Below are 14,341 nucleotides of genomic sequence, written 5' to 3'. Positions count from 1 at the left end.
TTTTTTAAAGTTATTTTTTAGCACATGGATTAGACAAAAATGTAAAATTTTTAAATCACTTTTTAAAATAAAGTGACCCATGATGTAAAACCTAATCTATAATTTTAAAACTTTTCTGAATTATTTTAACTTAAATTTTTAATAGCACATAATACAGAGTTTTATATATACAAAAAACAATATACAATTTTGTACTGTGATACAGTACGACTCAAAACTTCCTTATACAGTCAACCAGGAGCTGGAATATCATAATCAACTAATAATACCTTGACTGAACATTTAAAGGAGATAAATGGAATCATTCTAAAAATGTCTTTTAACCTTACAGATTATAACTATCACATATATATAATACATATATATTTACATAGCTATTTTTCAGTGTTTATGATTATGCCTACAATAATTTCTATCAATATTTAAAATACTAAAAAAATTTTTTTATCCTACTCAAGCCAGAAGGTCCTGATAGTATTTTCTAGAAAATTCTTTCTCTGGAGTCATTAAATACTGGGCTTATGAATATACACTAATTTAAGTCAAAAGATAAAAAATACTTTTAAAACACCTGTAAAAGCTACCTTGTGCTATATTAAATTAATTTTGTACTTACAGGACTAAATTTCTTTTTAACTTACCAAAGTCACACAGTTTCAAAACGTCATTGTGGCTGATTAAGAGATTTTCTGGTTTTATATCTGGAGTATCAAGATTAAAAAACAATTATTAAAAAATGGGCCATGTACTACTGATTGACACTGTTAGATCACTGTAATGGCACTTAATTAGAAATAGAGTAATCTGAACACAAAACTGGTAGTAAAAAGCAGAGTAACACATTTTATAACAGTACACAAAAGTTTCAATTAATTTCGTTTTGAGAAACATGCAGACCACAATTTCAAAAATATCTTTTCCCCTTAAATCTTAAAGGCACTGACTGGATCTCTGAAAGGAATTTAAGGATGACTGAATCTAGGTTACCACATTTCAAAGAACTAGTTTTACTTTATAAAATACTAATAATACAAATTTTTGGAGATAAGAGTATAAAATGTTTACACCCATAAGATACTTTAAAAACACATACGAGACTAAGTAGATAGCATTATATTTCCTGGAGGAAAAAATACATAGAAGATACATTGTCTGTTATGATTTTATACATAATTTCTATTATTTATATATCTGTTTAGCTTCTCTGTGTGGTTCATGATCATAAATATCTAGTGCTGAAGCTATGCTGGATGAGTCAAGATAAGATTTCTCATTTTTTCCATGGAACTTCTGAAGATGTGGTGGGAGTTAAGGAGTAGAAATACACAGAAGATGCAGTTTAATTCACCCCTTTGGAGGCATCTCACAATTCTATTCTTAGAGTACTCATCATCTATATTATATGGTAGAAGTGAAAATGGAGAAAGGGAAGAGGTAGGGGTGAGATCTATAGATTGCAGAACCATCTGAACCATTTCAGATCAGATTTCAGAATTTGTAGATTTCAGTTTCTACTGCTAATTCACAATCATTAACTCACTATACACTTAACCAAATTATAGCATCACTATGGAAATGCAGCTAAATCAGTTCCTTATTAATATCCTCAAACTGTAGCAGAGACTGTTATTAGAATCATTATCCTAGACACTAGATGTCCAGGTGACCAGGCCACCTCTCCATGCTGCCAACAACTTTCGTAAAGCAACTGCTATGAAAGACAAATGGAAGACAAATAACAAACTGTCTCTTTCCAGAAATAATAGGAGTTGGCATCCTTCACATGACCTTTAAGCTATTCTTAATGTTAAACTATTTTTAAAATGATATCGTTTTGTGTCTGTTTAGAAACACTAAAATGTAGTATTCATTTGCCTGATAATTCAAAGATAAGAAATGGATACTGCAACATTTTCTGACAAATATTTTTTAGCTTCATTATTGTTCAATGCGTGACTCTTGAATCCAAGAGATTATCAGGAGAAGATAAACAGTGTAGAGTTAAAGATGGTGCTGAGCATGTAATTTCTCTTTTATTGCTATAAACCATCCACCTCATGGCAGTAAAGAACAAAATAAAACAGTTTATGGAAGTATAATCATGGCCTTTATACAAGGCTGATCATGCCTAAAACTTGAAAACAATGGGCACTTTCCAGTAACAGGCAGGGAAAATCAGGAGGTAAAGATACATACTAGAGATCTTGGTCGAACAGAGAATGAGAAGTGACTGTCAACGGGGGCCAGTCACTTAGCATCATCTCTAAAGTCTGATTCTGGCTTGTTTCACATTACCAGGTCTATCTGCAGGACCAAAAGGCAATGGAGAAGGTCGTTGCCCTCACCAAGCAAGCTGCAAAGTTTGCATTTGTTGAATTCTTTTATCACTAGGTACTTGTACTGCTGAAACCAGATCTGGTTATACAAACATTCGGAGATCTCACCATAATATCCAAATAAACGTGCAGTCCATCCTTTTGATGATACGAAAGGAGACCTGGAGCACAAATATCCTATACCTTCAAAATGTATTTAATTTAAACAGAAAGTCAATGCCTATGTGAAATATTTTGTTAATGTTATTTGCTATTTTAATATTTTCCATTTTGAAAATTCCATACTTACCTCGATGAACAATATCATTCTTATGGCACCAGTGAATAGCTTTGATTAGCTGATAGATATAACTTTTTACTTTTTCAGGTGGAACTCCATTTGGCATTTCTTCCAGCAATTCAAGCATATTCTAAAAATTAAATAGAGAGCCATTGATCTCCAAAATTAGGTAGGCCCACAAATTATGTATTAAAATTTTTAAAAGCATCTTGGATGATAATTCATCTCATACACAGAATATATTTTTTAAAAAATTGCTTTGCTTTCCATCTATAATCTTTTTCATGCTAAAGCAGGATACTGTATTAAATCAAGGTTCTCTTTTTAAAAGAAATTCAGTTTTTGCTACTCCCCATAATATTCCTGTGTACTCTTCACTCTCTGAAACCTATCAGGCATCATTTTAGCCTAATTTTGAGGGAAAAGCAACACAAAGTAGGGAAAAGACACTGTAATATATAGAGGAGAGGGGAAACAGTCATTTTAACATAGTGCACTGTGCATCTCTGATAGAACTTCACAGTAAGATCAAGCCTGGAAATATTTCTGGGAGACCTGGAAAATATTCTTAAATGACCCCTAAGATTACCAGTAGTCAATATAATCAGAACAAATATTTTAAAAGGCTACAAAATACTGTTGAAATAAAAATTCACAGACCCCAAACAAATCAATATGCAAAAATCTTAGTCTGGAGTCAGAGACCGTTCTAAAATTCATGCACATTGTTTAAATAGAAATTCCACTTAATCAATTTCCAGTAAATTTCCAGATTAACTAAATATCCTCCATTTCCTCTGTAAAGCACAAGATTAAGGTCTATAGAATGATTAGAGTTTACTGTTTGTAGATGACCATCTAGGACACCAGTTCTCAAAGTGTAATCTGGATCTCCGGGAGTGGCGCTGTCTCAGAGGACCCATGAAGTCAAAACTATATTCATAACAGTACTCAGCTGTTTGCCTTTTTCACTGTGTTGGCATTTATACTGGTGGCACCTTAGCATGAATCAAAGCATTAGATTCTTCAATGCCATATCCTTACATTTGAAAAAAAAGGAAAAGGTCAATTTCAGTAAAGGATGTCTTTGATGAAGCAGTAAAAATTATCACGTTTATTCAGTTACAGTTCTTGAGTACTTGTCTTTTTAGGAATCTACATGATAAAATGAGGAATACAACTAAACCACTTCTGCTGCATATCAAAGTATGCTAGCTGTCTTGGGGAAAAGCAGTTGGGTAATCAAGTTATAAATTGAACTAGTAATTTTTCTTGAGGCATACTATTTTTTACTTGAAAGAATGACTGATACACAAACATTTATGTTAACATGCAATGGGTTTTTTATTGTTATTTTAAATCAATCAATAAATATTTTTATATTCTTCAGTTTTGACTTCTAATATGATAAATATTAATAGATAAAACCCACATAAATACAAAGCTCTTAGGGTTCCCAATAATGTTAAGAATGTAAAGGAGTCCTAAGACCAAAAAGTTGCTCTAAAATTTTGTCCCTGCCAGTCAAGTTGCATACATATAACCAATCAGCTGCCTGTTTTTAATACTCTTATACCTATTTATAACAGATACATGTTATTTTAATATAATTATGTATCATATAAGCCAACTAAATGTTTTTTAAAAAGAGGTTTGCTGTTTATAAGAAAGGGAAGTTTAATAATTTGAAAAGACTTAAAGGAAAGCCACTACACATAATTCTATCTAATCAAATGTGAATACAACTAGAAAACACTGGCAAGGGACAGTTGTGGTGGTAAGGATTCTGCACTGAGACTACTTTGCAATGTTTTTAAGTTTTCACTTCACTTTAAAGAAGCTGACACAGGATATCACTGATGCATTAAGGGTAGGATGTATGTAAGAAAGCCCATCAGAAATCCAATCAGAAGATCAATACCCACTTCTAAAGAGAATGTGGAAAATGAATGTATATTGATAAGTCTTAAGTTAAAATAAAATGTTTAAAGCATATATGTATCATTTTTTTAGGGATTCTCCCCTTGGAATTATCTTTTTCAATTAACAAATGCACGTGAGGAGTAAAAGGGCTTTGTAATAAAGAACATAAGTTGTATGTCTCATTTACTATTCAACTCTAAATTCCTCACTTATAGAGAGAAATGTCCCCCAAAATCCATTCTTCCCTTACTAGAGCAATATATCTTATAGGTAGATGCATAAATGCCCAGAAAGAAGAGTACATTTTCCTCTGCCTTGCAGGTAGTATGGCTATGCAACTAAGTCCTGGCCAATGGGATGTGATAGCTGAAGCTCCATCCTGACCTTGAGGACAAGGGCCACTTCTGAGGGGTGGCAGACCATAAAGGCGGAAGCCACCTGGGATCTCCTACAGCTGTAGAGCAGAGGTACCATACCCATCTACCTTTGTATTCGTACTTGAGACAGAAACTTCTATTTTGTTTAAGCCACTGTAATCTTGTGTCTCTGCTACAACTCCCTACCCCTAAGAACATCTTTCTACTTGCCCTCTTGAGACTCACTGTCAATCATTAGGCACTGCTACTGATGGGAGGGTGATGGTCACCTTCCACTGAAAAACTGTAAGGCCAGCACAAGAATCCCAGGCTTAGAGGTCAGAAGACTGGAGTTCTGGTAGCAGCTCTGCCACTTATCAGCAGAGAGACTGCAGACATTACACACTGTCTGATACACATAGATGATTTCTCTGTTTGTTCATACGAAATTGTAAACAATCACCATGAGTAGAATTAGAAATAAAAAAGATAACTAAAATAGATCTGGCTGAATTTTATTATTTGGCAGCAAAATTGTAGACCACATGATTATTTTTGACAACTAAAAAATAAGCATCTGATTCTACAGCAATCCTTTTTTATTACTTTTTTTAAAATATCAAATTTCAGGGTTTTTTCCCCCAGTGGGAAGGATCCCTTAGGAAAATGCCTAAATTAACACAAAAAAAGAAGCCTTTAAACAGATTCTGGAAAAGCAACATAAAACAGTGTTTTAAGGCAACAAAGTTTATATTTTTTCAAGTTTTGCTTGTAATGAAATTACTATATACATATATATTTAATTAGAAAAATAATTTGTAAAGGCTGAATTAATTGAAAAGCCATATTACTGGTTAGCTGTCTTGGCAACTCTGCTTTCCATTTCATGATGATAATGCTGGTGGTGATACTCTGTCATTTATGACACAGAAAGCACCTGAGATTTAACCTAAAGCAAAGATAAACCTCTCCAGTCTTAATTTTAGATAAGAACACAGGAAATCAGCAGTAGCCACCTATTTACTCAGTAAGGAAACCTCTGAAAGGTCTGTCTGGCTCCAGTTTACTCTATTCTTGTGAAAGCACTTATTTCAGTTCTTGACAATAACCAACTGATGTAAGTCAGTTGCTGTTCAAGAAATTCATAGGTATATAATATTGTTTATGGCATTGGACATTTCCCCTCAGGTCATATGATTAAAACTGTCACTAAGAGTTAATAACAATTATAAAAATATTAAAGCAAGTACAGAGACAACTCGAACAGTATGTGCTTTTTCTTCTTTTCTCCCACGCTTCTAATTCCTTACTTGTGGTCTCATCTACCTCCTCAAGCTTTACCTTCTGGCTCCTGGCACATCTTCTTCCCTCAAATAAAGCTACAACACTGGCAATTCAAAAAGGCTGCTTCATGAGCCCACTCATGAGCCATCTAGGTCTGATTCAGACACCCTGTGCCTGTGCAGTATCTTACACATACTTCTATCATCCTGTACCATCACTGTCAATTTATGTACCTCTCCCTCAGAGGCCTTGCTTACGTATAATTAAAACAAACGAAGTCTAAAAATTACTTGTTGAAGATAGAGTCTAAGACTTCAGAAGCCAAATCAATACACTGTTTAAATTTAAGATTATCTCTATATGGTTAAAGCGTACAAAATCCTTCAATATTTTTTCAGGATTTCTAATGACTCTGGGTAATACTTTCATTTTTACAGTCAGATTAAGAGCACAATGACAAGTAACATCCAACAATAATACTTTAATAGCATCCGAAACAGTGCTAAATAAAAGAATGAGGCAGATCTCTACTGTGTCAGTGACTTACTTTTTCAACATACTCAAACACCAAGTACAATTTCCCCCTCCGACGAAAGGCTTCCTTCAACTCCACAATGTTTTCCTGTTTGAGAGTACGAAGCATTTTAAGCTCTCGTAAAGTCGTTTCCTTGACTTCTTCATTTTCTAGAATGTAAACAATGGTGAATAGAATAAAATTAAAGCTTTCAAACCACTATTCAGGAAATTCTAAGAACACTGAAAACATACCAATTTCACTTTCCACTTTGAGTACTTCTGCATAAGAAGTCCAAGGATGGAATATCAAATATCAGATTTTCTTGTTGAAAGGATCAAGAATGAGAAACTTATAGAAGAAAAGGCTTACTTGACCAGCACGAACCTAACTTTCTGCTTGTATTTTCCTGTACTCTTTACTGCAAAGTGTATACATAAAACAGACTTACAGATACGACATAGGAATCCACTGTTGTGTTAACCCTACCACTACATACAGAGGAAGGAAGAGTATAAAAGGGTAAAAAGGAATCAATCTTATCACTTGATTGGAGCTTCCATGCAGCATCTGTAGCCATTGAAATTTTCAAGTTGGGCCTAAAGCTTTGGCTTAAAAGAGCATTTTATTCCCCAGGCTGCATGTGAGTCACCTCTGTGAGCAGAGGTCACGTGCCCTGCATGTATCCACAGTGCAGCTCATAGTCGGCCTGCAGGGAATGCTAAGGGTGACTGATCTCTCTGAACAGCGGCTGCTGCCAGTTCCTGCTGTCCTCCTGTGGCATGTCCATCTGTCCACCCCGAGGTAGTGTAGTGTACTGGAATGGAGAACTTATGCTGAACCAATATACCCTTTCGTATCATCAGCTCCACTCATGGTGAACCCTCAGACACAGAGGAAGGACAGAAGTCACATTAACGCTAATGGATCAATTGGCAGGGGAGCAAGTAAGGTACTATTTCATGTTAAAGGAATTTTTATAATAGCTTTAGATCTAGTTGGGACATCCTAACCGCCATAGTTACATATGTATATACAAAGAAGGATACAGGTTCTTAATCCCTGATCAGCATTCTGAAAACCAAAAACATCAGTCTAAAAACTGATATTTTTTTCCTAACTTTAAGGAAAATCTCTTTAGGAGCAAAACCTGAACTAACATGAAACCACTTATAAGTCTTTGTTTAACCTACTTAGTATAAATAATTCTTATATTTTGCTTTGGAAATAATACCTGATCACAGGATCCTAAGGTGACATGCCATATTTCCATTCTAAAATCTAAAAGTTATGAATTCTAAAATACATATGGCCCTAAGGTTTTGGGTAATGGTCAGAATCCTAGCTTGAAAGTCTAAGCTGTGTGACCCTCACATTCAGGCATGTCTGGGAAGGAAGAAAATAGGGTTAGGGACAGAGATGAGAAAGATGAAGATGCCTTCAAGAAAGAAATGTTTCCTAAGCAAAGTACACTATAGAAAAGACCCTAAATGGGACCAAAGAGGGAAGGGAGATCCTAAATGCAGGGCCAGCAGTACCTCTGAGATTATGGTCACCCCACACAGCTCAGGATCTTAGTTCCTGGACCAGGGACTGAATCTAGGAGCTGGCAGTGAAAATGCCAAGTCATAACCACTGGACTACCAGAGAATTCCCCTACCCCGCCGCCTTTCAAACTGGGTTTAAAGAAAAGAGACTATAATTAAATCAAAGTCAATGCTCCTTTGTGAACTGGTTACACAAGTGAAATACTCTCCTTACTTCAAGAAAACTGCTGGAGAATCCTGGAACAGGAATTCTGCCTATCAGAAGGCAGGAAGCAGCAGTAGCAAAGCGGACAGTGGCACAGACAGTAAACCAATCCACCCACATCAGGGAGGTTAACTGGAAACCAGGTCCTCAGAGGGCCCATGTCGGAGCATGAAACAGGGGGCCACCTGGCAGTAGGGGCAATGTATGTGACGTGATTAGAGGACTTTCCAAAGTAGCTTAGAGGCTTGTGAGGGCAGATGTCCAGCTGTTCTGCAAACCAGGGCTGGGCCAGAGAACTGGTGTTTTGTAACTGTCAGAAGTGCTAAAGACTAGGGAGGCTAAATGCCTCCAGTCTTATGAAGAAGGCCAACCTGTTTCTCTGCTGTCCCATCTGAGTTACTCCCAAGGTTGAGGTAATCAAAGTAAAATCCACCTATCTCTAAGACAGACTGCCACATAGATGGTCTTCTAATAAGGAAGTAATTCAGCAAGAGACAACTATACTACTCATGACCTGATCTTGTCTGCGTTTCCACCCTCATCTCATGCCCTTCTCTCCCTACCTTTATGTTAGTCTTTCGGTTCCCAAAAGAGCCCCAAACTTCATTTTTTAACCTTAGGGCCTTTGAGCTTATTCCCTCTGCTGAGAACCCTCATTACACTACCAGACTCTTTACAGGGCTAGCTCCTTCAGGCTTTAGTTTAAATGTCACTCGATCACTCAGCCAAAGCAAGCCTCCATCCCCATTAGTCCTCATCTCAGTACTCTGACTTTTCATTCACAAACCTTCCCACCATCTTTACTGATGTATTTGTTTGCTTACTGGTTTACCATCTATGTGGCCACCGTTGCTAATCCAAGAGCTCTAGGACGACGGGTCTAAGTTCTGCTTGGTATTCAATAATACACACCCAACCACCTAGGACTGGACCTGGTACAGAGGAGATCAATAAATACTTCCTACACAAATGCTTTTGATGGTGCTACGAGGAAATCTTTGCCCATATGTGGCTAGCTCTTATTCCCATAAAACATGGGAAGCAGCAATATGATATCAAACAAAAGGCACTTTGCCTTCCTGGTTTTGAGGACAGTGTTTTCAAGCTTCTTTCTCTAGAACTTTGAAAGGGCCATTTTTCAGACAGTAAGACAAACTGAATTTATTTTCCCTATTTATTTTACCTCTGCCCCTAGTAGTCTACAATATGTGATTATGAAAAATGAAGACTGCAGAAAACTGACAGCACCGAGGGTCAAGAACACATATATATTTGGTTATTAGAACATCCCTAAGCTATGCTGGAGCTGGTTACAAATAAATGGTGCCACAAAGTAAAAGGTAAATAAAGCTGGTATACTTTTTCTAATCAAAAGCTTGGGGAATTCTTGGCACTGAAAAACAGGTACCTTTGTATCATTACCAACTTGTGGCAGTTTCACTTTGCTAACAGATAAAGCCAAATGGCCAAAGCAGCATGGCTGTCATAGAAGGAACACCGAAGTAGGATCCAGGAGACCTATATTTTGGACCCTTTTAACCAACTAACAATGTAACATGTGACTCTGGGCAAGCCATTTAACTTTTCATTCATAAAGTAACTAAATGGACACTCCTCCACACCCACACAGTATCCTAAAAAGTCCCATGGCCTTTCCCAAATCTAATAATCCATGATTTCTTTTCATTAAGATCTCATTGATTATGTGCCTAAACTCCACTGAATTTTGGTACTTTGTTACATATATATTTATTATTTGAATCTATACTAACTTTGCTAAACAACGGCTAAAGAGAAAAGAAAAACAAATCATCAAAAAGAAGGTCACAAAATCACTTAGTATGCAGAGCCACCTCATTTAAGCAGCTCATCTTGTTTAGGAAGTGAAGGCTCTTCTAATTTATGCCACTCAGTTATTAAAAGTTGAGGTAAGCACTTTAGCACTAAGATTGTAATGAATGGGAACAGGAAGAAAGTAGAGTTATTAATTCTGTAAGTGAAAGTAAAAATGCACACTCTTCATTATCTGGAAATTCCATTATTCTTGTTCCTATGAGTACTTTTAAAGGTTCCTGGCCTACTCCATGTACTTTATGATGAAAATTGTGGCACTAAATGATTAGATGATGGGGAAAAGGAATGTACATTCCACTTATACATGCTTCTCTCCTCAGAGGTTCAGAAAGTAGCAAAGCTGTTGAGTAAGGCAGATTTTTAAAGGTAGATGCATAGCCTACTGAAGTGGGCACAACACCCCCTGCCTTCCAGTTGAAATAATCTCATGGCTTTTTATTTAGGCTGTGTGTGTGTGTGTGTGTGTGTGTGTGTGACATCTGACTCTTTGCAACCCTACGGACTGTAGCCCACCAGGCCACCTCTACCCATGGAATTCTCCAGGCAAGAATACTGGAGTGGGTTGCCATTTCCTTCTCCAGGGGAACTTCCCAACCTAGGGATCCAACCCGGGTCTCCCGCATTACAGGCAGATGCTTTACCGTCTCTGTGACTTCCCTGGTGGCTCAGATGGTAAAGCATCTGCCTGCAATGCAGGAGACGGGGGTTTGATTCCTGGTCGGGAAGATCCCCTGGAGAAGGAAATGGCAATCCACTCCAGCACTCTTGCCTGGAAAATCCCATGGACGGAGGAGCCTGACAGGCTACAGTCCATGGGGTCACAAAGAGTCAGACATGACTGAGCGACTTCACTTTCACTTTCACTCCAGTTCACAAATGAAGAAACCAAGTCTAGAAATAATAACTTTCTCAGGGCAAGTGAAGGGAATGTCACACCACAGGGACAGAGGTGACATGGTGTAAAGGCAGTGGGTGAGCTTTGGAGAGTGAGTTGTAACACCCAAATTCAGGCCTAGACTGTTTCTGCTTCATTACATGGCAAAGCAGCACAGTGTCAGTGGAAGAAAAGCTCAGTGAAGATCCTGGGGTCTGTGTCTTAGTCTCAGTTAATCAAATAGTAGCTGTGGTTCCTCAGCAGTAAACTAGTATTAGCATTCTACTAGATGCTGCTAAAGGCCCTTCCATGTGATTCCTGCTTATATGCATGCTGATAGACCTGGACATCAATTACCATGGAGGGTGTTTAGCTTAGTACAGGTAGTGCTTCTGACAAAGTTCTGTAAATTCTGCTGCTGCTGCTGCTGCTGCTAAGTCACTTCAGTTGTGTCCGACTCTGTGCGACCCCATAGACAGCAGCCCACCAGGCTTCCCCGTCCCTGGGATTCTCCAGGCAAGAATACTGGAGTGGGGTGCCATTTCCTTCTCCAATGCATGAAAGTGAAGAGTGAAAGTGAAGTCACTCAGTCGTGTCCGACTCTTTGTGACCCCATGGACTGCAGCCTACCAGGCTCCTCCGTCCATGGAATTTTCCAGGCAAGAGTACTGGAGTGGGGTGCCATTGCCTTCTCTGAAATTCTACTGAGTGATGACTAAATAGTAGGGTCAGAAAAGGACATTAAAAAAAAAAAAAAACTAACTAACCAACCTATTTCTAACCTTGCCAGCAAGGCTGAAAGTTAACATACATAAAAATCAAGGAGGGAGATACAAAGTAAAAGAAAACAATTTTTAAGAAGAAAGATCACAGGAGCGAAAGAAATGCAAAGATAAATGATGAAAAGAGAAAAATCCAAAGATGAGCAGAAACTCTTCTGTAACCCTATTTTTAAAGAACTGTGGGCTTTGAAAAGAAGTCCAGAAATAACTATAACCTACTTTATGAAATCACAAACTTGACACTTTTGTATAGCCAAAGAGGCACCCCAAAATGGACTTTAAACACGTACTCTGTGGGGAAAAGTCAAGCCATCATGGTACAAAACCATAACGGTGCCATTTTTGAGTCTGGATGCCCTGACTGAAGAGGGAACATCAACAGGAGGCAAGAAAAATGGCCAGAGGGGTTTAAATGGTGGTGCTGCTGTCATATATACCAAAAATGATGAGAACTCTTAAATCTTCAGAGATGAAGGCCAGATAAAGCACAATGGAAATGGATTAAAACATGAAAGGTGCAAAATGTTCACCAAATTCAAGAAGAATCCCTGAAGTTTGAAAGAGATCCATTTTGGTCATTAAAAATAAGTGTGGTGAAATCATGACTAGCTCAAACTTAGTGAACTCATTCATCTGTTTAACCAAGGGTTGGAAAGTCTGTCTCAAGGCCTCTCTTACACAGAAATCAGATTCTTGAATTTAAAGATTATGAACCCTTGTTTTGTACAAGTATACAAAATAAGAGACCAGAGTTCCCTTGATTCTGAGATCAGAATAGAACTTTCCAGTGTCTGAGTAAAAATAAGGATGACATAAACTGGAGGAAAGAATGATCAATTAAACATTTTCTTATGATTAAGAACAACTATGTCCATTCCAAGGTAAAATATTTATCTATAGAAACCATAAACAGGAGCAAGATATGAAATGCAAGCAATTTTGATAGAAAAGCAAAGACACAGCCTAAATCCTATCTTAACCATAGACTACTACACAACTCCCTCAAAGTCAGCCTCCTTGTCATGTATGGAGGCCCAATGACAAGTGAGGAGGATCTCTCCTCACCCTATCACCCGTACATTCAGGAAGGGCTGAAAAGTTCGAATAAACAAAAGGTACTATCACATCAGATGATTCAAAAGTTTGTCAAAAATAAGTTTTAGACCACAGGACTTCTTTAATTAAAGGTTGAACAGGGTTTGTAATTCTTGCTGGTCCAAAGCTATCTAAATTAGTGCTCTTGGATTATTTACAGAATTGAGCATGGTAGACACTGGCATATAAGAGAATGCTGATCCAAAAGTGATAGAAGATTATCATCTGAACATCAAATCTCAATGTACAAGATTGGAATTATAGGAAGGGTAGGAGGATTAGCCTCAATTTATCATTATACATAGCCTGAAATGTACCTTTTACCTAAATAATCTCTAGTATCTTTTTGGTCTCTGATAATTTTTCTTTTCTCAGAAAAATACAAATACATACTGAGTAGAATTAATTCTATGGAGACTTCTGGTTGGTTAGGTATTTATTAGGTAAGTGTTTCTCTGTGGAAACTTATATTAATAGACAAATTTATAATACTATCATTCAGGGTTATCATCAAGAATTCATTATCTGAGACTCCACATTTATGATGATGAATAAAGAAACAAAAGTCATCAAAATAGAAAATATTAACAAATGAAAGGATCTCAAATAAAAATGTATTCACTCAAGCATTCCTTTCTTTTAACAGGGGTTTTTAATTCCCACCAGTGTGTCAAAGTTTTTCAGGGAAAATCATAGCAAAGACACTGATAAATGACCTGATGGAGTTATACCAGTTAACTGGAGAGACAGAAAAAAAAAAAAAAAAACTGACAAGGATGAAGACAAGAAAAAAAAAAAAAAACAGGAACATACTGAAAAAGAAGTGACAAAACCTTTTGTATACTTTTAATGACCTTTTTATTGTGAAAGTCATTCATTGACCTAGCCTATAGTTTTACTGTAAAAATTGCCCCACCCGCCAAAAGATAACACTTGATTCTTTTCTCTAAGAAATAGTACATAGTTGTTATTATAATCTAAATTGTGTTAACTATAAGATAAAGTAAATTTATTTTCATAATTTTAATTACTTTTTTTCAACTTAAAACTCTCAATTTAACTTTTACTATAAAATTTTGGTTTCCCTTTTAAATAATAATCTAGGATAATAACGACTTCTTGAACTAAACAGCAGTCTACCTTAAAATGATGCTCAAAAAATGGTTAATGTAAATTTGTGGATACATATGAATTTAACAAGAAAATAGGACATTATCATAATCTTTTAAAGCTAACAGAAGATAATATATATACTCAAAAAATATTCCTTGATACCATCAGCATGAGAATA

The 14,341-nt window shown here is 36.6% G+C and overlaps 1 protein-coding gene across 3 annotated transcripts in view; it reads right to left on the bottom strand.

The window, feature by feature from the left end:
* CDKL5 (cyclin dependent kinase like 5) overlaps positions 1–14,341 on the bottom strand; it is a 178,556-nt gene that overhangs the window by 46,002 nt on the left and 118,213 nt on the right. For all 3 annotated transcript variants that reach the window (XM_070365949.1, XM_070365951.1, XM_070365950.1), the window contains 3 exons: positions 6,727–6,863; positions 2,626–2,746; positions 642–701 (listed from right to left, as the gene is read on the bottom strand). In XM_070365949.1, coding sequence (XP_070222050.1) covers positions 642–701; positions 2,626–2,746; positions 6,727–6,863 — 318 coding nt within the window. The remainder of the gene's footprint in view (positions 1–641; positions 702–2,625; positions 2,747–6,726; positions 6,864–14,341) is intronic.

The sequence above is a fragment of the Bos mutus genome, chromosome X, assembly GCF_027580195.1.
Source record: "Bos mutus isolate GX-2022 chromosome X, NWIPB_WYAK_1.1, whole genome shotgun sequence".
NCBI lineage: Eukaryota > Metazoa > Chordata > Mammalia > Artiodactyla > Bovidae > Bos > Bos mutus.
This window is presented reverse-complemented; position numbering and strand designations above follow the sequence as displayed.